This window comes from Tachysurus vachellii, chromosome 1, assembly GCF_030014155.1.
Source record: "Tachysurus vachellii isolate PV-2020 chromosome 1, HZAU_Pvac_v1, whole genome shotgun sequence".
In the NCBI taxonomy this organism is placed as follows: domain Eukaryota; kingdom Metazoa; phylum Chordata; class Actinopteri; order Siluriformes; family Bagridae; genus Tachysurus; species Tachysurus vachellii.
Window position 1 is genome coordinate 30,281,571 of NC_083460.1, and position 23,876 is coordinate 30,305,446.

The window sequence follows — 23,876 nt, forward strand, 5'->3', positions numbered from 1 at the left end:
TGTGTGTGTGGTGAGAAAGTAATAGGAGTTGGGGTTGGTCTGACATATCAGGCTACTTGAAAGAAAGTTAATGAACCTCCAGTCTTTTCATCAGTCTTATCTTATTATCACTCACCTCATATAACTTTAGTTTTGGTCTGTTTCAAAGAAAGATATTTTGAATAGTAAGTCAATAGGGATAATACATGATTATTAACCATAATCATGTATTATCCTAGGGGGGCACGGTGGCTTAGTGTTTAGCACATTCGCCTCACACCTCTAGGGTCGGGGTTCGATTCCCGCCTCCACCTTGTGTGTGTGGAGTTTGCATGTTCTCCCTCGCCTCGGGGGTTTCCTCCGGGTACTCCGGTTTCCTCCCTCAGTCCAAAGACATGCATGGTAGGTTGATTGGCATCTCTGGAAAATTGTCCTTAGTGTGTGATTGCGTGAGTGAATGAGAGTGTGTGTGTGCCCTGCGATGGGTTGGCACTCCGTACAGGGTGTATCCTGCCTTGATGCCCGATGAGCGCCTGAGATAGGCACAGGCTCCCCGTGACCCGAGGTAGTTCGGATAAGCGGTAGAAGATGAATGAATGAATGAATGTATTATCCTAGGGGTCTCAATTAAGGTCACATTTCTGACACTTCCACCAGAGGATGATATGAATGAGGACGACAGAAATGTTCTCGAATATATTATCATTTCTGTTGTAACATGGAGTTGTATGGCAGACACTTTGCACAATCTAAGCTCAATAATGGATGGATTAAGCGTATTATTTAACAAATAATAACGTGTATCTGTTGATATGGTGAAGCTTTCGGTGACAGGAGCTTTATTTAACTTTGTTTTGGAAGAAGTCTCCCGTCAGTGCTTTGTAACCGTAAAATTTATAGTTTTGAAAATAAGAGTCTGGTGAGGAAAAGACTGTTAAGTAGCCGCTATAACATGAGTGATAACAAAACTTCTGACGTTTCTTCTGGCTTTTCACAATATTAAATGTAACTATTGATTGAGACAGTTTCAGAAATGCAAGCATATCTACAATGTTTTGTTAGAATTGGAAGCAAGTGGGCTAATTAAAAAAAAAAAAGGTTTGTGTGTGAATGTGTTTTTACCATGCAAATAAAATGATTTAACACAAAAGCTATAAGAACTGTCATATCAATAAGCAAACCCTATATAGTACAATTTCCCTATATACCCTATGTAGCAAGATTTCACACATGATAACACAGGACTGATTTTTTTTTATCAGTCACAGTACACACGATATCGGAGAACTTATTGATGGATTTTGACTGGAATGCAAATCTGTTAACTGCGATGGTCTGAAATAGACATTTTTATTGTCTTTTTCCTGCCAATATGTCAGACAAATAAATGTCTTTACTTGCCACCGCTGATTCTGAAATCCACATGGAAGTTCCTGGAATTATAAACTGACACACTTATAAGACGTACCCCCTGAGTTCTGTCTGCTTGGAGGCAAAAAGTCTGATTCTGTCACTTCACTGTATGCCGTTGATCTTGCCTTAAACTGTGCAATTTTGTACATTTTAAAACATTCGAGATGTAACATGTGCTTCAATGCCCAGAGCTTATAACTGTCACAGTGTTGAGGACTTTATATACACCTGTCACTTAGTTTCTGGCAGTTTCAAACACATGGCTAGCACTTTTGATTTATGTATATTTATATATTTTTCCAATAATGTAATAATGTAGCTCAAGAAATGAAGAGTTTTTACTGGATAAATCTGTGTGTGTGTGTGTGTGTGTGTGTGTGTGTGTGTGTGTGTGTATGTGTGTTCCTCGCTCATTTTTATCTCATTAATCTCCTCTTATTTCTGATTATTTCAAAATAGTTGCATAACAGTAGTGGATTAAGGGGAATATTTATGTATTGGAGTACAGTCATAATATTTGCACAATTATCCCAAGAACTTGGGGCTGTTTCCATTTCTTCCCAATTTAATGAAGATCAAATGAATGCATCATCCAAAAACCTATAAATAATGTCATCTTAAATCTAATGTGTAATTTCAGTGTAAAGTTCAGGAATAAAAAGCCAAAATTGTATGTATTTAAAAGAGGAGTTTGATATGTAAACAGTTATATAGAAATATATATAATAGATAAAGTTGCCCTGACTGCTAAAAGGTTGCCATAAATCACATTTAGCTGTTGAAGAATTCTCAGTAAAGCAGAAACAAACCTTGCTAACAGACTGTATTATTTTTCTCTTTTGCAGAGTGTTAAACATCCAGCGTGCTGACGCCATCACACCACCCCACCCCATCCCCTCCCCTGCTTCGTGTGGGACCGTGGCTCTTTTGCCAGGTCAAAGGTCATGTGCAGAATGGTTCCCAACATGGCCGCGCTGCTGTGTGTGAGCAGCCTGCTGCTGTCTCCACTGCTAGGTGGATCGCTTGCCTTGTGTAAGTCCAAACAAAATGTCAGCCAGAGCTCGCTTTGAAAGCCTCTTAACTTGGAACTGTGTTTGTTATTTCTTCATGCATGCTGTGGTGAACTTGCAGTCGTGTTTTTTTGACCGCTCTGTTTAAATCAACATGTTCACATGGACACAGTTAACTGATCCCAGATCTGACACCGAAGCCTATTGTAGATATCACTGATTAGAATATTTAGAGCGTGTGTTAAACTGATTTTGAGCATAATACCTGTCAAATATTTTTGTCCTAACATTCAGGAAAAAATGTGGAATCGCACTTAAATAAATAAATGCATAAAACAGCAAAGACTTAAATCTACATTTTACTCCATGGCCACTCTCAGATCCTAATAGGACTCCTAATGAGGGCTTTATTAAAGGCAGCTGCACTTTGAGGGTAAACTCATTAAGCCTGTAGATACAACACATAAACTGTATTAGCAGCATCTGTCGTCAACTTTTCCCATTTCTCAGTTCTCATCATTCCTTATATTTAATTTAATAATAACTCCTTCTAACCATTTTGTGTATTGTAATTTTGGTAATGCGTACTTATGATATCGGAAGAAAAACAGACAGCGCTTGTTGCTCAAGTAGGTAAATTTCTAGGCAGTTGCTAGGTAACAGGGAAATATTGAGACCAAGCATGTACTTGCTAATGACTGAGGATAATGAAATTGCTAGCTAACATGTAGCTGTTTATTCTTTTCTGAACAATGAACCTCAGTCTTATATAGCTTTAATACATTTTGGGTAAATAGTTTCATAGGTCAAACCGAACTAAAAGTGTGGGCCGGATTTGGTAACACAACAGCATTTCCTTAATGCTTACATGCATATGGCACCATGGCTTATTTTTAATGACTGCAATCACTGATTCTGTATAATATCAACATCAATAGAATATTCATGGAACAGAATTCATGGTTTGAGGGTAAAAGAGTTTGCAAAATGAAGTGATTCATTGAGAGATAATCCATTGAGAGATAATCCATGTTTTACCTCACTAGCTTGCAGGTCACATCCTTTTAGGATTCGAGAAGATATGACGATAAACATGAGCACACACTGTAGAGTATCCACACTCATCAAAGCCTTTTTTAAATAAGTTTATGAGTTGTGTTAGAGCAAGAAATTGTGCAGTGCAGAGGTGAATTAAAGGGTCAGAATCAGGAAACAGTTCTCTAGCTTGGAGCTTGCAGTGTAGTAAACCGGTTTGGACCAGCTTCCCACATTAAAGTGTTCACTGTATATAGTATTTATTTACTTCTAAAAGACAGGGTCTTTATTCAACACACTTAAGTGGATGCGGATGCTTTTCAAGTTTGTCTTTTATTTGCCCTGGCTCTCACACGCTCTGACTTTAAGATTCGTTCTGTACTGGTTCTTAGCTAAAAACTAGCAGGCAGTGGAATGAGAGCGTGAAAGGGGGGCGTAAAAGCCCACTGTTCCCCTGCACTGACTCCAGGTAAAACATGTATAATTCAGGTGATGAGAAAAGAAAGATCAGGAGATATAAGGACATAGAAGGAGAGGAAGAGGTGCTGGCCGCTTGTCCGTGTCTTTGTTTGCTTGAGTAATTTTTTCCCCCCTCTTTTCTCTGCATGGGTTGGGACAGTAAAGCCAAGCGCCTGGCTGATGTTTGTCTCTGAGCAAGTATGTAATCAGTCCAGCTTGCCTCACTGATCCTTTATTCACCTCAACCTCAGAAACAACAGAAAACTTCTCTCTTTTCTTCTCTGTCTTTATCCATCCAGCAGCCGTTCTCATGCTTTGTCCTCTTTCCTTTCATATCCCCCATCCATTTTTTTTTTCTTCAGCAGAGGTTATGATTGCTATGTCTGCCACCTCTCTTTCTCTCTCCTGCTCTCTTTCTTTCTCCCTTGTTAGAGTTCTCTCACCCCAACTAATGATTTTAGGTTATCAGCATTCCCTTTCTCTTCCTTTTTTTCCACAGTTCTGAGAGTTTTTTCCTCTCAGGCAGGCTGAGGGTTATAAGAGCCTTTCATGTAAATTTTATATCCCAAAATTTTAGCTATATTAAAATTAATAGTGTCACATTGGTGTTTTCATAAAACTTGAGTATATGTATACAATTTGTATGAGAACACTGTTGCTAGGAAACTGGAAATCATTGACGCCAAGCATAAACTAGCTAATGACTGAAGCAGATTATTTCACTTTTGTATACAGACACTATAAAGGCAAAATGCCAGTAAAAGCCAGACAGGAATATTAACATTACCCGCAGATATATTGGTGAATTACTTAAAAAAAGACTATATACAACTCGAATAACACAAATTGCACTTAGCATCAGAGGATGACAATTTAGGCAGGTTCCACGTTAGCTATAAGTCTTATAACACTACCAACCAAATATAATTATTCATAATATTTACATTTACCTCAGATTTGTTGATAAATTACTAAAAATAGACTCTATGCAAATAAATGCATGCTATTTTTATCTCTTAGCATAGCTAGATAGATAATAATTTAGCTAGCATTGAAGATAATAATTTAGCTAGTATTCACATGCCTGTACCTCATGCAGACATTGAGACTGTAGAAATCTTTTTCTCAGATATGTTGCTTTAATGAATGTTTAAAGACTAATTGCACTTAGCATTTGCCGCTGTGTAAGCTTCCATTGATTCTGCCATATTTAGGAACATCAACATTGTGTGAGAACTCCAGGCTTTTGGGGAATTTCTTCCAGGCTTCAGTATGAAATCTTAAAAACATAAACATATGTACATGTGAAGAAAGCAGTACTGAAAGATAATGTCATTTTCTTACTCTTTCAATTGAAGTGTGCAACACTGAGATCATAAGCATGCAAGGCAAAGTCGGTCTCCCTCTGGTCCATGACTGTAAATACCATTCTGTATCCTACACACACACACACACACACACACACACACACACACACACACACACATGCACTCTCTGTGGCCAGTGCTGATTGGATGGTTCCCTCTGTCTCTCCCAGTCTCTGAGCTAATTGCATCTTAATTACGAAGTCTTTCATACATGCACCTGTTTTGATGAGATCTTCAAAGCATTAAGCCCCACATATGCGCACACAAGTAAACATTTACACAACACACGCAAACACAATAAGCAGGTGGCTCTGCAACTGTCTGAACATGTAAGTACACTCTCTCTCTTTTTTCTCTTTTTTCTTTCTCTATCTCTTGCGGTCTCTCTCTACTCTATCCCCACTTTTCTCTTTCTTCATGAACTCTCCCCCAACTCCACTGGGCATGTTGTCCCTTATTCATTCATTCATTTATTTATTTATTTATTTATTTTTACAGAAGATTGCTAAAAGCATGATGTCATCCCCTTCTACCAACACACACACAATCTCCTCTCCTATGTCGACCCTTTCCCATAAATCAATCAATAGACGAGACGTTTTTAATCTAAAGTAAAAAAAAAAAAAAAGGGCTCTTGAATAAATCTTGTCTGTGGTAATAAAACCTTGTGTGTGTTTATGTGTGTGTGAAAGAGAGAGGGAGACAGAGGGAGAGAGATCTATGCAGTACATTTATTAGATTAGCTGCGAACAGGTTCGGGAACACACAAGCACTCCTTTCAGACTAAAGGATATATTGTGAAGGATATTGTGCCTGTCAGTCCCTGTGAAGAAGGCGTGGCCTTTGTGCCTGTCAGTCCCTGTGAAGAAGGCGTGGCCTTTGTGCCTGTCAGTCCCTGTGAAGAAGGCGTGGCCTTTGTGCCTGTCAGTCCCTGTGAAGAAGGCGTGGCCTTTGTGCCTGTCAGTCCCTGTGAAGAAGGCGTGGCCTTTGTGCCTGTCAGTCCCTGTGAAGAAGGCGTGGCCTTTGTGCCTGTCAGTCCCTGTGAAGAAGGCGTGGCCTTTGTGCCTGTCAGTCCCTGTGAAGAAGGCGTGGCCTTTGTGCCTGTCAGTCCCTGTGAAGAAGGCGTGGCCTTTGTGCCTGTCAGTCCCTGTGAAGAAGGCGTGGCCTTTGTGCCTGTCAGTCCCTGTGAAGAAGGCGTGGCCTTTGTGCCTGTCAGTCCCTGTGAAGAAGGCGTGGCCTTTGTGCCTGTCAGTCCCTGTGAAGAAGGCGTGGCCTTTGTGCCTGTCAGTCCCTGTGAAGAAGGCGTGGCCTTTGTGCCTGTCAGTCCCTGTGAAGAAGGCGTGGCCTTTGTGCCTGTCAGTCCCTGTGAAGAAGGCGTGGCCTTTGTGCCTGTCAGTCCCTGTGAAGAAGGCGTGGCCTTTGTGCCTGTCAGTCCCTGTGAAGAAGGCGTGGCCTTTGTGCTTGTTATTCTAATTAGCCCTTGTGAAGTGTTGAACGAAAAATGATAATAATAATAAGAAGAAGAAGATGAAGAAGAAGAAGAAGAAGAAGAAGAAGAAATGCAATTTTAAATAGTGAAAATGTGCTTAGATATTAGATTAGTTTTTTCATATTAGCTATTGTTTAATATATCCACCAAAAACAGCCTGAAACATTAAAAGACTTAAAATAGACATTTTTAAAATCAATTATTAAAATGAAGAGGCTTTTTGTAATCTATAAAAGTTCCTCTCTACCCTAATTTGCATATTGTGTTAATAAATACCTACAAATAAATAGCTAGATAAATACAAATCTTTTTTTTTTTTTTTTTTTTTTTTTTTTTTTTTTTTAAAATTGTCAAAAAGTTTTAATTCAATCCAGCTGAATAAATTTACATTTATGGCATTTGGCAGATTCCCTTATCCAGAGCGACATATAACAGTCGATAAATACATTAACACCGGTTCACTAGGTTACAGACAGGATACCATGAGCCTAAAACGCTGTAGTCAATACGTGATATTACACTGCATAAAACCCCATCAAAACAACTTAACATCATATTTCTTTTTATCTTTTATACACTGAACATCAAGATGTGAAACGAGTTAGCAAGTTGTGATATACAACCCCACTTTTTTTATTCAGCTTCTCTTATCTATGTCTCCCCAAGCTCCTCAGAGGAAGCGGATAATCAGATAACCCCCATATCTCCCAAATCTCCCGCCAGCAGTGGCAGTCATTTTCCCACACTCCTCCACTGTAATACACTCTAAAAACAGCCAGCCCCATGCGTCCGGCCAAACCGTGCCCAGACTACAACCAGACCCTCTATTACACTGCTCTCTAACACCCTCTAAAACCACCAGCCACCACACACCCTGTCCAGTGAGAGTATGTGTCGCCCAGAATATCCCTGCTCATCCCGTTGCGGTCTCTTCAGCGCCTGAAAAATCCCTTGCTTTGTGTTTTTGCTCGCCTCAACACACACACTGGGTTATTGCTCAATAAATGAGGCCTCTGTTTTTCCCCAGGTCCATGGCTAAAGCACAATAATACTCTGGTAAAGAATCTATATTAAGGTATATGGGGTGAGTCAGAAAGCATGCTATTTTGCATTACTTTTCTTTTCATAATGGCACATTACCACAGGCTGCTTGTTATTTTGTGATATTTTGGGGAAGCAGAATATAATGGAATGTTTTTATAGACGACCAACACCATCTTGGTGTTGGAATTTTTTTGCATTATTATGTGAACTGGAATAAAAAAAAAAACTGACCAAAATTAAATGCACACAATTTTCTGTTTTTCTCTAAATTTTTGGTAATTAATTTATTCATCTTCTGTAAGTGCTTTGTTCTGGATCTCAAGCCTGCCTAAGGAACTCTAGGCACAAAGCAAGCATGCACAATGGATAGTATGCAAACCCATCACAGGTACCAAACACATTCACACCCACAGGGAGTTTAGCCTACAGTATCTATTCTACCAACTGCATGTTTTTTGGGTGGAAATGTTGGTGGAAAACTGGCACTTCCAGACAATAACAGAATCTCAGACAGTAACAGACATTAACCTGAACTTCACTAGTAACGGACATTTCAGACACAACGTTCAAATATTTTAATAAGCCACAGCTCGATTGAGTTTTGCATGTTGCCATGTAACACATTTTATTGACCATTGCAAATGTAGTAACAGGTTCAGTGTTAACTGGAGTAACTGTTGCTAGTATTGTAATTTTATGTCACAGGACAAGTGGAGGAATAGACGCAGTGAAATGCACCAGTGCTACTGTACTAAATTTCAGCACTCTTGGGACAGCACTTCTTCCACTCAGCTTAGTGGATCAGAACTACCTGTTGCATACATTTGATATATGCAAATGAACCAGCTATGCAAGAACCTCATCAAACTTCTGGTCTGCTATGACATTGGACATGAAAAGCTAGCTTATGCCTTCAGCTGATTATAGTGCTTCTAGCTGCAGTGTTCAGTATGCAGCTGGCATTGCCTGTTAAATTTTACCATGACACCATTTTAAGCATAACAACAGTTAAAATATACTTTGCACAGCTCAAAACATATGGGTGCATGTTGATTTTTAACGTTTCATCTCCAAAAATGAACAAAATGATCTAGAACAACTAAAAACAGGTAGCTTGAGAAAGACATGCAAATGATTCAGCGTGTGATTGTAGTTCAGTTTACTTTCAGAAACAGATTTTTTTTTGTTCCCTAACCTTAAGGAGAATTAAATTAGTCCAGTCCCAGACCATATGAACCAATTCTTGGTACTACTACCCGTAAATCATTTCCTCCTCATATATTTCTCTTTTCAATCCCCCTGATTTATTTGCTGAGTGATTTTTGGCTTCATGTAATCTTTTTAAGAGTATGTCTCCAAAGCGTGTCCTCGCCAACACCTCTTAATTTTGATAGACTTGGGTTGAACATGACAGGGTGATTTCAATAATTAATTTTTCTGTGATGCTGCCAAGTGAAAACTTCTTTGCCCCTAGGAAAACTTACAAACTCTCTCTCTCTCTCTCTCTCTCTCTCTCTCTCTCTCTCTATTCCGTTTGCATGTCTGATCAGCTTATAGGTGGCTGCTTAAAATCTCTCATTACCTGTTTCCACTCTTTGTCACTCTGAAGCCCACCTGCCACTCTAAATTCACAGTCTGAAATATTCCTTTCAGCTTTGCTCAGCGTCATGTCACTGGCCTCAATTCAGTTCATTTCAATTCAAATTTTATTTGTATAGCGCTTTTAACAGTGGACATTGTCTCAAAGCTGCTTTACAGAACATAATAAACACAATACAAAAAGTTTACTATTATACAAAGATTAACTACTTCAGCTGAATGGCAGAGGTGGTTTCGGGATGCTTATTACATCAGATCTTTTTTGCTCTTTAACTCTTAGTCTTTCTTGTCTTGCTCATTCTCGCTGATTCATGTCTCACAGAGTCGTGTCTATCACCACGTTTTGCAGTATTTGGCATAGTTGTCACCATCTGCAGCAGATGGCATCGCAGGTGACCTTCCTACCTCGTCCATCTCGCATCACCTCCATCCTCACTCCCTCTTAAACACTCCCACTGCTTTGTCAGTAAGCAGATTTTCAGCTCTCATATTTAAAGTGCATCAGAAGATTTTCCTAGTACTAGCCAAGCATCTTTTTCCTGGAAATCCTCAATGCCCACCTTTACCCTAATTTCTTTTTGAGATTTATATTTATGTTACTGATTTTTTAAAAATTTGAAAGACCTCAACGTCCACCCAATCCTGCAACTTTTTATTCCAATGTACAACACTACTTGGAGCAGATGAGGCATTTGTTTTGGATATTGTAGCAGAGAATACTTGTGTCCTTTTCTGTCTAATCATCTTTAATCATCACTATGCAGGTCTGAAGAGACAGTATAATCAAAACTGCTTTCAAAAACCCTTTTTGCTGGCTTTATCTCTCTCTCTATAATTAGTATTTTTGCTCTGTTGAGCAAAATAATTGACAGATGATCATATGCATATGATCTGTCTGCTGCCGAAGCTAGAGTTGTTGGGCTATGGGCAGTTTTGTTGATACATTTTTATCGACTCCAATTTTTCAGCCATCCGGGCCGCGGTCCAGTAGCGGCAACCCCTGCTGTAGGATAAATAGACAAGCCTGCAGGTTTTAAAGAATACATTGCAGAATAATAATTCTCAACTACTTTTCTCTTTCTAATGATAAGATGAGGGCATTATTCATCAACGGGGTGAGCTTTGGCTCAGTTCTGTGGTTTGATCTTGAGATTCTTTGACAGATCTTTCCACTGGTGGCCTCAAAGAGAGACAGTGCGAGGGAGAGAGATTGAGGGCATTTTTCAGGATCCAGTGCTCTGCATGGAATGCTTTGATATTGAAATGTGGTGAATGCTAACAGAAGCACTGTCCAGAGTGAAGTGGCTGCATAGTCTTCAGAGCTATTGGCTCACAGAGAGATGGCTCTTTGGTCCAATGGAAATGTGAAAACAACAGAAAATCATTTATATTCTATATTATATTTTAAAATCAAAATATATATGAACTAATTTCTACATATTTCACCACACAACATAAATCAAATATTCATGCATGCAAATATGAAAAAATGCCACTGCAGTCTTGAACAACGTTGACCTGGAAATTCGGTTTGTCTATTCTGCAGGCTTTTCTCTGGTTAAGACTGTACTCTTGACATTCCCCTTGTGTTTCTGATAACATTTATGGTTTTTGGTTAATAGAAATAACCCAAACCTTAAGATGGGCAACAGGAATTGCTAGTATTTAGTTAGGCTTTATTTGGAATGCCTTAAATATCTAGCATCTGACTGTTTTAGATTTATTACAATCTTGTCTTTAGCTTCATTTATTCATCTTATTTTAACATTTATATAGCTACAGTCATCAGTATGGTCAATATATGCCTACCTCATTCAAGCAATCGCACATGAAGGTAAAACGGAGGAAAACATTTTTTTCTTTCCTCAACCCTTATTTCCTTTTCTTGCTGAAAACAGCTTCCAAAGCACTCAGCAAAGTCTGCAGGTGGCCATTCATGCAAACACTGTGAACCATTTCCTGTTCCCTCAGGAGGCTTTGAATAATGTTATATTCTTCCTTTGAGTCTGTAAGACTCTTGTATCAGACAGATATTTGAAAGGACTGTCCAAACAGCGTTTTGCCTGTTGACTCTGGACTCTAGATGTTTTTGTGTTGACTATGGACTCTAAAACAATGTCTCTACACAAAATTTAGGAATCTTTAGGAAATGCAGAGCAACTGCTTTGTGAGAAGCAGGTTGGGAAACTTCAATATTATTATTCTTCCAGACATCTGAGATTCCCATGTGCTTCTGCTGTGCAGAACACTCTCAGAGCCATAGAAAAGGACGGGACGAGTCATCATTATTTAGTTGAAACAGACTCTAACACACAGTGGGGCTGTGTGAAGAATATGCCTTCTGTGATGTCACCTTTGAGGATCCAGCAGAATCGCATTTGGATGTAGAAAAGATCGATCACTGTGTTCAAAATGTTCTTGTATAATTCAAGAGATCAAGTCACATAAAGTCCAGCATTTTTCTCAAGAGGGTGAGGGCTAAGACATGCTACCGTTGACTGATGTGAAGTCAACTACCATTTTTAGATCACTCATGCAATGAAATCAAAATGCAAATGTGTGAGTTTTTGACTCTCTGCTACTGCTCTGATATGGAGGATGCTCTGGTCTGGAGGACGCCTGAAAATTCTGCTTGCTAGGATTGACTTGTTAGCAAATTTGGCACATCCAATAATGATGATGAGTCTGTTTGGAATTTGTTTGGAAGAGCACACTTATTGTTAGGCTTTGGCCCAATTTTATTGTGAACAGACATCCATGATTGGCTCTTGTCCCATTAATCCTCAGAGAGAGGAGGAATCAGTGGCATCCTTCTGATTCAGAAAGCCAGGCCATTTCTGCTCTCTTTGAATTCAAAACCGCAAAGTAAAACTTTAGACAGCTACACAACTTGTAAGCCATTTAATCGGAGAGTTGAGAGTGGGTAAATTTAGAACACAAACGTGGCCTCAATTTTCTGCTCTGAAGATCCTTAGAGTCCTCTCGCGTGCCTCTACACATGCACACCAAGGAGATCTAAGATTATCTTATTTTTTCGTCTCCTCATTAGAAAAATCTCCACAGCAGTTGACTACCCATCATGAGAGACAGTGAGAGGATGGGAAGTTTACATAATGATGACCAGCACTTGGTGAACATTGGGTCCTGATTATTTAAATATTTTTTAAACAGGGGACAGAGGTGCTGCTGTAAGTAAGACACAGAGAAAATGAGAGATATATGAGAGATATGAAACAGGTGGTTTCAGAGCTGATGACTCCATGCTGAAGCAGCCTCTTTCCATCCTGCAGCCATCAAAATATACCTTCACTCTGTATGAACAGCCGAGTATGTGTGCATGTACAAAAGAACCTTGTCCAGTCATTACTTGGAGTAGCTATAAAGTGGATGCATGCCGTGCACACTTAATTGTACGTGGTCCTCTTTAATGTTTTTTTTTTTATTTTAAATCAGGAGCACTAGTGTGCACAGTGAACACTGCTGTAATTGGGATTTTGAAGGAGAACTGTGTGTAACACCCTCACTATGCCCAAATGTTTCATTCACCCATACAGATTAGCCTCAATCAGTGTTTGAAAGGTACCTATTTTAAAAATAAGATAGACGACAAGTGCCTTTTATTCCCATCGTTGCTTGCTGGGGGGTGGGGGTTGGGGGGTTTCAACAGTAAATAGTGCTGCTATTTTTTGCTTCCCCTTCTCTAATACCACTCATAATGGAGGCCTTTTTTCAGCCCCAAAAGGTTTCTATCGATTATAGCGTTAGTCATCTAACTGTGTGTGTCACCTCTGGCCTCCCATTAGAGCCAACAGTGAGAAGCACTCTGAACAGAGGGGGCAGAAGTAGCCTTCTTATCAAAGAGGTCCAGATAGAGCGTCTCAAAGAGGATGATGTATTTGGAAATAAAATGATGTGGCTTCATCTCCTTAGAATGGTCAAAATCCACCACATACAGTTCAGCTTTTTTCTTTCTCTTCTAATTTTACTGTTCCATGCTTTTTCACTTTTGCTGTCCTTTTCCCTGTTAGCAGTGGATGGTTTGCTAATTATTGATTTGATTCTGCACTTAAAAATTCCACTATAATGACCACCCATTTACCTCCAGATAAGCTAATAGAATAAACCCAATGTTTATGAGTTCTCTGAATATCGGAGGGTTTGAGGTCTACTGTTCTTCATATGTCATCTGGTACATAAAATATAAAATGGATATTTTACCACTGTAGAATTTGATTGGCTGAACCACCTTTAAATTTGTTGTGAACAGTTTGGCATCCACAGACCTGAGACTGCATTACATAAATTGATTTATGTACTGATGAGCCAATGCACCAAAATTTTAAACCAATCCAAATAGGACTGTAATGTTGTATACATCATTGTTTACCATTGTAAGATGTGTAACAAAAGATTTTAAGTACATTAAATCTGCAACTGATATTTTCAAAAAGAGGGCAAATATTTAAGAAAATATATTTAAAAAAAGGTGTTTATTCAAGGGAACCCAAACATACCATAAACTTTTGTAGGATGTAGCTTTAGGTTCAGGAACACCAGGCCAACGAATCAGGCAAAATATTTTCCTTTCACATTGACACCCTAACAACATCTCAAAAGAAACATGGGAAAAACAGCTATCTGACAATGGTGTGAGCTTATCATTCCCTTGCATTAGCAAGCTCCAACTTGCCCAGCTCGGTGGTGGTCATTACCTTGGTGGCTTGCTAGTACAAATACCTGACCCCATGGTATTCTAGGATACAGCATACAGAGTAAAAGAGTAAAATTGAAGAGATGTTGTTGTGTATGCAATCATGAACTTGCAGCACAACATTATTTAGCTGCTTCAGCTACCTTTTACTTGTCTGTGCCAACCTCTGAATTCTTGGTTGGTCTCTTGGTTTTCAAATTCATGTGTTGAAGTGCTAAAAGCAAAAACTGTTGACAGCAATGTAGCCGTTAAGGTAGTGACTCATGTATACTTTATGGTTGTACTAACTCCACCTCTATCTACAGGCTGCTGCTGGTATTGTAATTACATTAATTGTTCTTTCTAATGGTAGCACTTTTAAAATACCACAAAAAGAAATGAATAAAAGTGAACTGTGAGTGCTGCTATAAGAAAAGATTAGTGATTCACCCTGACACAGTGATTTCTGTCGTGGTTCAGAACGCTGTTCAAAATCCTATCTCGCCTCTTACATAACCTTTCTGTTTTTCTGTGCCTTGAATGGTCTTATATGTTTTGTATTAGAGCTATAATAATACAGATGATGCTCTCTCATTCAGTTTGCCCTGTTTTTTCAGACTTTTCAAACTCATTGACATCTCTTTCTTCATTTTTGAAGTGAACTTTTGCATGTTTGGTGATTAGATTAACTGTTTTGGACTGAACGTGATGCGTGTAAAGTTGTTCTAGATGCAGCTCAGCGCTGCTCTTCTCGTTCATTGTGCAACTGAGGACCACCTGTTCTCTTTCTGGTATGATTCTGTCCATGATAGAACCAGTCTACAATGGTAGATTTTTAAACTGTATGAGTGTTTTTTTGTTTTTGTTTTTGTTTTTTATTTTATTTGGGCTACTTAAATTCAGTTCGGGCTACCAAAAACTTAAGAGTGCCTGCCCAAAGGGCTACCAGGGATTTTGAAAATTTGTGAGCCGTATCTAGATTGTTTTGTTGTGTGTATTATTGCATATTATTTTGCTTGTGGCATGGTTAAAAGCATAAATTATAGTATATGTAGCAGCTGTTTCATTTTCTTGCATCTGATGTCATTTTCAATACTTATTTTTCTGCCTTTAGCTCTCTCTGAAATGTTTTATATTTTACTCAGTGAGCTATATGACTTTATTCAGCTGGATGTTTGCACAAAGTATGTTTATTTGGATTGTTTCAATAATCACAAGTGGCCTAGTCAGACACACTCAGATTTAAGATGGAAATATCAATCAATAGGTAACATAGGTAAAAAAAAAAAGGTAATTTCCTTAAAACTCCAAAGACCTGAGGTACTTTGAAGTCTACAGCTCCAAACTATGAACATTGAAATGAAGGAAACTTAAGAAACATGGTTTATTGAGTTAAAGTGGAAACAAGTGTAAGGAACAGTTGATTAGGGTGATGATCACAAGCTACAACTCTTACTATTGAAGTTGGCAAAGCCTAGAGTACAGTCTATAAGAGGGAATATCCATAGTAGGTATTAATAGGGTTTTATTTTTAAATGTCATTATTCAAGGATTAAGCCAATTAATGCCATGAAACATTAATTCTATATTTAATAATAGTGAATGGGGCACTTAGTTAATTTAGCAAGTTGTGGTTGCTAGTATGTCTAGTGAATAGGAAGTGATTGATCAGTGGTTGGGGCTTTGGACTACTGATTAGAAGGGTGTAAGCACTGCCAGCACTACCAAAATGTGTCCTTCAACAAATCTTTAATCTATAAATGTTCATTATTGTCAGAGAACCCAGGGTGTCTTTGTGGATAAAAAGACCCAAATGCAGGTTAGCTAAATAAGAACAGTGATAAGAAATTAATGAATGAATGAATAAACATAACATAAACAAAACACAAACAAAACCGAAACTCAAAAACTAAGACCAAGCTACACAAAGACGTACAACGACAAAACAAAGACAAGGATTCTGCGCTGGCAAAGGCAACACGGCACGGATCAAGTGTGGGGCAGACACGTGAACACAAAACGTTAACAAAAAACACATGTTAAAATGTCTACACATGTCTGTGCTAGATCCTGACACCTGCTTGTCCAGGTGAGGTTAGGCAGGCTGGGAATGTAAGACTACCACAAGATTCCAGCTCTTTCTCTGGGATTGTCAGACATTCATAAGCTAAGTTAGATATAATCTCTCCAGTGGGTGCTTGTTCTGCCCTGTGGTCTACATACATTAGGACATGCCTAACACAGCTCTACTGGGAGCTGGACTGGGGTCATCCTTGTAAGGCTCCTAAACTACCTAAACTATTTCTCTCAATTTAAAGGCTGGAATTTTGAGGCCAGCAGCCTTGCAGAGGAACCTCATTTCTGTTGCCTGTACTCGCAACCTTGTTCTTTCATTCACTGCTATAGATAAAGATAGGGACATAGACTGTACCGAGAGCTTTGTCTACAATCTGAGGTCATGCTTCACAACTGCAGACCAGTACAATTTAACATTGCTGTCCCTGAGCCAGTCCTTTCCAAAGGTCTAGTTTAGCTAAGACCTCCCATCACATGCGTCAGACCCTGTGAACAAGCTTGACTCAGTTCCTCATGCGGCATGACTGATTCAGAATATTTGCATAAAATTAGTTTATTGGCATGCTAAGTGTGTTTTTTACAGCCATGTGGTGATGGAACCCAGCCATTGCTTTAGACTCCAAATACAACTGGGCATTTGGGCGGTCAGTAGCTATCCAGTGAATTTCTGTGCCCTTTACAATGTCATTGTATTAAGAAGCTTGACATCGTGTTAGAGTGTGTACTGTGTTTGGTTATGATCCTTAATTCCCAATGGAGGACATAGCTTTTGAAAGCCTCGTGGTAACATGACATCAAAGAGTGGCGTGACCACTTTGATCCTTTCTGCAACAAGCCATATGACTCACAAAATTTAAAATGAGTGCACAAGCGTGTGTTTATGTCTGTATGATCAGAGAGTGATGGACGTTGGACTTCCAAAGCAACCATTTATTTATAATGCTTTGGTTCCATCACGCTCCCTCTCTTTGCTCCTCTCCTTGTCCTGCATAAATACAGGAACTTATGCCTATATGTGTGTTTATCTCTTTTTCCTGCTCAGTCTGCCCAGCCTGCAGACTCTTAATAATTAATCTGATGTGCTTGCTCACCCGTTTGATCATCTGTCTGTATGTGCATTTGAGGATTTTAAGAAGTTACTAGTGATACTTTCTTCTTACATGTAGTTGTGTTTAGATTGGCCTTCAATCCAGAAGAAAATCAGGCACCCAGGAGAGATATCGGAGCCTGCTAATATACGAGTGGATGAAATAGAACTCCAAAAGAATTGGACTAATTGTACTTATTCTATCCATATTTCATTCGGGAAGCTAAGATCCTATCAGCCCTTTATAATGTAGTGACAAATCATTAGCTCCCCCCTTTGATAATATATACAGTAGGTGTTTATTATGATTTAGAAAATACTGTGTTTATATCATCTCTTGTCTTGCTGAAAACCTTGATTAATATGTTTACTTGGATGCCATTAGTTATTCAGGAATTTGTGTGAGTTTTTGGAATGAGTGCAGTAACAGGGGCATTAGAAATCAAGACAAAAAGCTTTGTGATTTTTTATTCATTGTTCCTTTCAAATATTAATGGTCAGAATGTGCAGATTGTCTGTAGCATAATTACTGCCATTTTGATGCATGGGAGTAAGCCATCTTTTGGCTCCAGTGCTATTGGACCATGCTTTTTTCTTTCTTTATTTTTCCTTGGTACTTCCCACTATTCTTACTAGTTCTCTGTTAGCTAGATAAGAAATCCCCACGCATACTCAAATTCCAGACCCTTGGTATGCCTTCTTTGTCTTATAGCCATTTGAAATGTCAATGAGCATCACATGTCCCCATAACAATAATTTATTGTTATAAGTAATGCCTTTATTGCTACTACAGCTGACTTTCAATTAATGAAATAGCTCCCGGTGCATATGATGACACAGTAATCATTCTTCTTTTTGTCTCCTCTGCCAGCTCCACCCAGGTTCACCAAAGTTCCTGTAGACATGATTGGTGTCTCTGGAGGAGTGGTGTCCTTCGTATGCCAGGCAACAGGGGACCCCAAGCCAAGAGTGACCTGGAATAAAAAAGGAAAGCGTGTCAATTCCCAACGCATCGAGGTGAGGCACCAAAAACAAAGTGAAGCTAAACACACCTCACCACACTAAAAAACATATACTGCACAAAACATTATCCAGTTCTTGCATTTTTTTTTTGCCTGCTGAATGTGAATTTTGCTGTTAGCAGTGTGTTATATTCTATGTGCAGAGACAAGTTGTACCGTATTTATGATGTTTGTCTGCTGTGTTCCTCTGTCAGAGCACAGATGGCAGCTGTAGAGTCTTGATTGATGCTCAGCGCGCCTTAATTAAAACTGGCTCAGTGCTAACCGTGCCGTCAACGTTCAAGACGGATGGAAAACTTGACTTGACAGATTCCATAATGTGCCCACAGATTGCCAATCTCGTCCTTTCTCCTTTACTCTGCGGTTTAGTCCCAAGTGTTTTAACGATCTTGGCTCAAATGATCATCTTCTTATCATTTAAAAGTGGCTTAATGAGGAGCTTAAATTGATTTTAGCTTCCTTCCAGCCATTGTTTTGATATTGATCCATGCACTCGGCAGGCCAGTGTGTACCTACTGCACTGCGTCTCGTTAGCGATGCCTGTAAAGCCACCTGTAAAAAAGACACCCACAGTGTCAGTTACAACAGCAGTGCTTTGTCCCTGCACCATCCATTTAAGTCAGACGAATTAGCATGGAAAAAAGTCATGTTTATTGTGTTACATACATAAAGATTTTGCATTAAAAGTGGGGTCTGAGAGCTACCAGGGCTGAGTGATGTACAGCTGGAGAGTCCACAATTTTATTGCAATAGTCCTAGTGGTTCTAGTTTTGTGTATATTTACTCACACTCGTGAAAAATGGTGATGTGACCATGTGACAAATGCCCAGCATATGTTGTCACACTAATGATTCAGTTAAAACGATAAAAATCTGGAAATATTTCTCAGTTAATGATGGCTATTTTCTTAGTTAATCACTAGCAGCACATAGCAACAATCATAAACAGCACTAAAGATAATGTTCCATTGTACCCTTGATTAATTCTAAGCAATTAATAGTGACAAGTAATAAAAAACATATACTCATACTCTGTCTGAAATCTGCTCCGTAATAATGCTATGAATTTGGAAAAGAATGTGGGTGTCATGGTCTAGACTGAACATACATGGCTATATTGTGTATTTTGTGTGACCATAGATGTGTTCTCTAACCAAAAAAACTTTCTTTTTCAGACCATTGAATTTGATGAAGGTGCCGGAGCTGTGCTTCGTATCCAGCCTTTGAGAGCTCCACGGGACGAGAACATTTATGAGTGTGTGGCAGAGAACAGCGAAGGTGAGGTCAGCGTCCAGGCCAAGCTGACTATCATCAGAGGTAAATCAGCCTTTTCATTCCACGTCTGTGCAGTACTGTCTGTGTGATTACAGGCAGGTGAAAAAGAAATACAGACATGATATACATGTTTTGTTCAAATTCTTTTTTCAGCTTTTATTTACAACAGATTAAGTGTAATAAAATACATAAATTGATTTTTTTTGTAATATCCGTAATATTACAATATATACTATAATAATACATACTTAAGGTGAAACAACTTACAGTATGAACAGTATTTAGTTCTCAAACCTGTACTCTATAGCACAAATGCAACCATTTAATCCTGATAAGAAGAAATTACTAATTACAAATGCAGTTGGGCTATTGTTTGCAAACAGCAGGTGTGGGGATACATGTCACATAGACATCTTGCTTTACATAAACTAAACCGAACATAGCCCCTACTAACCAGGTGCAGTCCAGTAGGGTACCCCAATTCAGTTTTCTAAACAGTCCTGTCGTCCCATCTGGCCAGAAGAGGCAGTGTTTCCTCATTCTGCTTTGTGTTATTTATTTCCTGTCCATGCTCTGAGCCCCAGCCATCTGCCTTGTTACTGCTGCGTGCCTGTCCTGGCAGCGGCAGGGGCTCCTGGCTCGGCCGTGGCCCAAATGCACCGTTCTTGTAGGCAGCCCAGTTTTACATGAAAATCCAGGCTTTGGCAAGGCCCAAGGAGCTCAGCAGGGAGTAGAGGTCCCAGCACTAGGGGGGAGAGACTGCCCATCCTCCTCCCTCATCCATCTGCTCCGAGCCTTCCTGAGCAGAGAGCTTTATCAGAACAGCAGCCACGTAAATACACACACACTTATGCAGAGATTCAAACATGAATTCCCAGTGAACTGCACTGAGCATGCTTGGATACCCAACACAATGTCAACGCATACAAATTCTGTACATTTTTACATGCATCATTTACCTCCCACATTCTGCCCGGTAGGAGGGCTTAGGATGTTTCTCAGAGACAAGATTATTAAAGTGTTTTTTTCTGGCTGTTAGCTTTGTTGACTGCCTAGTCACTTTGGCCTGGGCAATCCAGCCCTACCTGTTTTTGACACACCAGGCTGGCTTGGCTGCAAAGCTGCTCAGATGCGTTTTTATCCACCTCCTGGCTAGAGCAGTGCACAACACTCGTGAGCCGAATGCATAATGTCGGCCATCTGCTTTTCCTCTACATCTCCTTTACAGAGTCCTTTGAGAGTCCTTGGTGGACTCGTGACGAGAAGATGGAAAGAGACACCTGCACTATTCTATGTTTCTTCCTTATCATGTCACTGCTCTCTCTCTCTTTCTCTCTCTCTCTCTCTCTCTCTCTCTCTCTCTCTCTCTCTCTCTCTCTCTCTCTCTTTCTCTCTCTCTCTCTCTCTCTCTCTCTCTCTCTCACACACAATTTTTTGATCCTGGCATCTTGTCTACTCATCAACTGCCAACCTGGAGCACTTGATATGGTCCAAAGCAAACAGCAGCCCAGGTCTCACCATCTGTCTGCTTCCTGATACAGTATGTGTTAGATGGACACACACTGTTCTGCAGCTTAAGGTGGTGCTGACGTTGATCCTGGGAACATTATTCACCACGGTAGAAGATTACAAGATCAGTGGCTTCCAGATCATTCCAGGGTTTCTACCTCTCCCTCCCCCCAAAGCATTCTGCTGTTCTCTTTTTCACTTTTAATCTTTGTTACACTTTTTCTTGTTGCCTCTGAAGTGATATAGGCATGCGTTCTCTGTGTCTCTGGCTGCTCTAAACTCTAGTCACAGGGACCTCGTTAGTGCAGTTAGTGCCTGAGAAGACATGCAGCTCACAGCCCATGCCTGTTTGATCAGGAACCCATTTAATTGGCCATTCTCCTGCAGGACAAGACGTGTTTGTTGCACACTCCTTTGTGCAGTTTTAATTAGACTGCTCTGACCCCTGCCATCAAAAACCTACCAAGCTTTTTTATTCCCCACTCATCTCTGACCTTTTCTGGCTTGGCTGTTATTTTTGAAATACACTTCTGTTTGTCGTGAGGAAAATACTTATTTGCTTCTTTTTTGATCATTGTGTTTGAGTGGCACAGCAGAGAGAGAGAGATGCTCTCTTAAGCCTTGCTGGTTGATCCGAGTTACTGAGTCATCCCTCCTCACAGCTCGTCTCTGAATTCCCAGCAGATTTACTTCAGACCGTGCACCAACCAAATCCCAAGCTGCTCAGTCCCACAGCCACTTTGGAACACAGCCTAATTCCACACCCTTTATGACTTTTCTCCCACTCATCTTCTTCTTGCCAACTAAAAAAGCCTTACTGACCATGAAGTAACTTAATCATAATAATTGAAATAACTTATAATAGTAAAGTCCTCTTAGATGACAAGCTGATTAATCAGTCATAGAATTCTTAGTCAACTAAAATTCTCTCCATCCATTTATTTCATTTATTTTATTTTATTTTATTTTTTTTTGTGTTACTTTGTTTATCTTGATATCTATTAGAGGGAATATTAGAGTGTGACAACGCTAGAATATACAATCTTTCACCACCACAGTGAAACTTTAACCATAAAGCACTAGAAAACCACCAATGTGTGAATTATTGGGATGATAAATTGTATCTGGCTGTACTGATTGTCCTATTTCATTAAATTAACAGCATAACCCATTTACATTTCCAACATTTACATGGTATAAAACATAAAACATGTTTATCAATAAAATATCTTTATAATATTATTAGGTTTGTTAGACCTTTTAAAAATCTAGGTGTTTTGTTTGACTGGAAATACTTATGGCAGAAGTATCTCTTGGGTGATTGCAGGGGCCTCAGGTAAGGCATGGGTTGAAAAATACCAAAAAATAAATATTTAAAATGATCAGATTTGCTATTGCATTTCTGCTAGGAGTTCTGTATGAGAGTATGCTGGAATACAAAATGACACCAATGGAGCTGTCTTCATGTATCCCTGTTTAACTATTAAAATACTAGATACACCAGTCAAGATGTGAATCAAGAATGACTGACAGTAGTCTAGGTGTTTTAACACATTCCCTAGAAGTTTGACTTAGCTAACAATAGACATATAGTGTATAGTTAACTTCAGGGGGTAGGCAGGGTGGAGCTTTGAATATGTCTAACTTTGTAACAGGCCTACTCAGTGATATATCATTATTAGGATACATGTGATATAAGTGAATACAGTGAATGTACACAATTTCCAGTCGTCACCATTTAAAGGCTGAAGAGAAAGTGTGGTGTGTGTGTGTGGTTGGGGGGGGGGGTGTCTGTCTCATGTGGGTTAGTTTGAATGTTTTTTTTTCAGGCATGGTCTGAATGTTACAGAGAGTAACAGAGTATGGCTTATTATGATGTTCAGTGTGCACTGTGAATTGGCTTAGCCATTAGCACACCCAAAGTGTTTTACTGTACATTAGTGCAGCAGAGAGTGAACCCATTCCAGACTGAGAAATGCATGGGGTCAGGCTGAAGGAATGAAGGATGAGGTACAAGAACACGACTTTGAATTAAATGTGCACTTAGTCTTGGTCTAGCCTCAATTTCCTGGCTACCTTATTGCTTAGATAAAGTAATAGAATTTGGAGAATGGAGGAGCATGCCTGAGTTACAAATCAGTCACTTTTTCTTGTTGTAATCCAAATAACAGCCAAAACTTGACAAAATGGGACTCTTTCTTTATGTGGTGTGCTAACGGTGAATTATGGACATCACTGTGGAACCAGTGACATCAGGCTTCCCCTAAGATAAGTTGAGAATCCTTTTTTTGGCAAGCACTGTACAGAGCACAGATTTTGCTTGTGGTAGAAACATTGCATTCCCTATTGAAGGACCAGTTTCCTCTCACACATTTACCTCCTCTTCCTCATTGATTTTGATCAAACACAATCTGTAGTCAAGGTCATCAATGTACTAGTTACTGTTATGGAAGAGAGTAACTGTGATATTTAAAGTGCCCCTACAATCCATATAAGTGTTTCATAGTTTTTTGTACAAATCAAAATCACGGTTCTTAGGTAATTTGATGGGAGACATGAGAACATTTTTGGTTAATGGTTCAAGGAGACTATTTTCCAGAACTAAAACTGTAAATTGTTCCTGCTTCCCTGTGTATTTGATTCGGTCCTCAGCCTCTATTCAATGACTGATCTTACATTTGTCAATAAAGGTCCATGGTAAGCCATGAACCATGCGACTAGCCAGCATGTTTTTGAGATCCTCAGCCATTAGCACAAGTAGACTAGTAGAAGATGCTGTGCTTGCCATGTTGGCAGCAGTAAACTAATGAACTTTCTTCCCCC

At 39.4% G+C, this 23,876-nt stretch overlaps 1 protein-coding gene across 11 annotated transcripts in view; it reads left to right on the plus strand.

Moving 5' to 3' along the window:
- The window catches only part of ptprsa (protein tyrosine phosphatase receptor type Sa), a 218,031-nt gene that overhangs the window by 97,469 nt on the left and 96,686 nt on the right, over positions 1–23,876 (plus strand). For all 11 annotated transcript variants that reach the window (XM_060882282.1, XM_060882275.1, XM_060882309.1 and 8 more), the window contains 3 exons: positions 2,238–2,424; positions 18,120–18,265; positions 19,445–19,586. In XM_060882282.1, coding sequence (XP_060738265.1) covers positions 2,337–2,424; positions 18,120–18,265; positions 19,445–19,586 — 376 coding nt within the window. In that variant the 5' untranslated portion in view covers positions 2,238–2,336. The remainder of the gene's footprint in view (positions 1–2,237; positions 2,425–18,119; positions 18,266–19,444; positions 19,587–23,876) is intronic.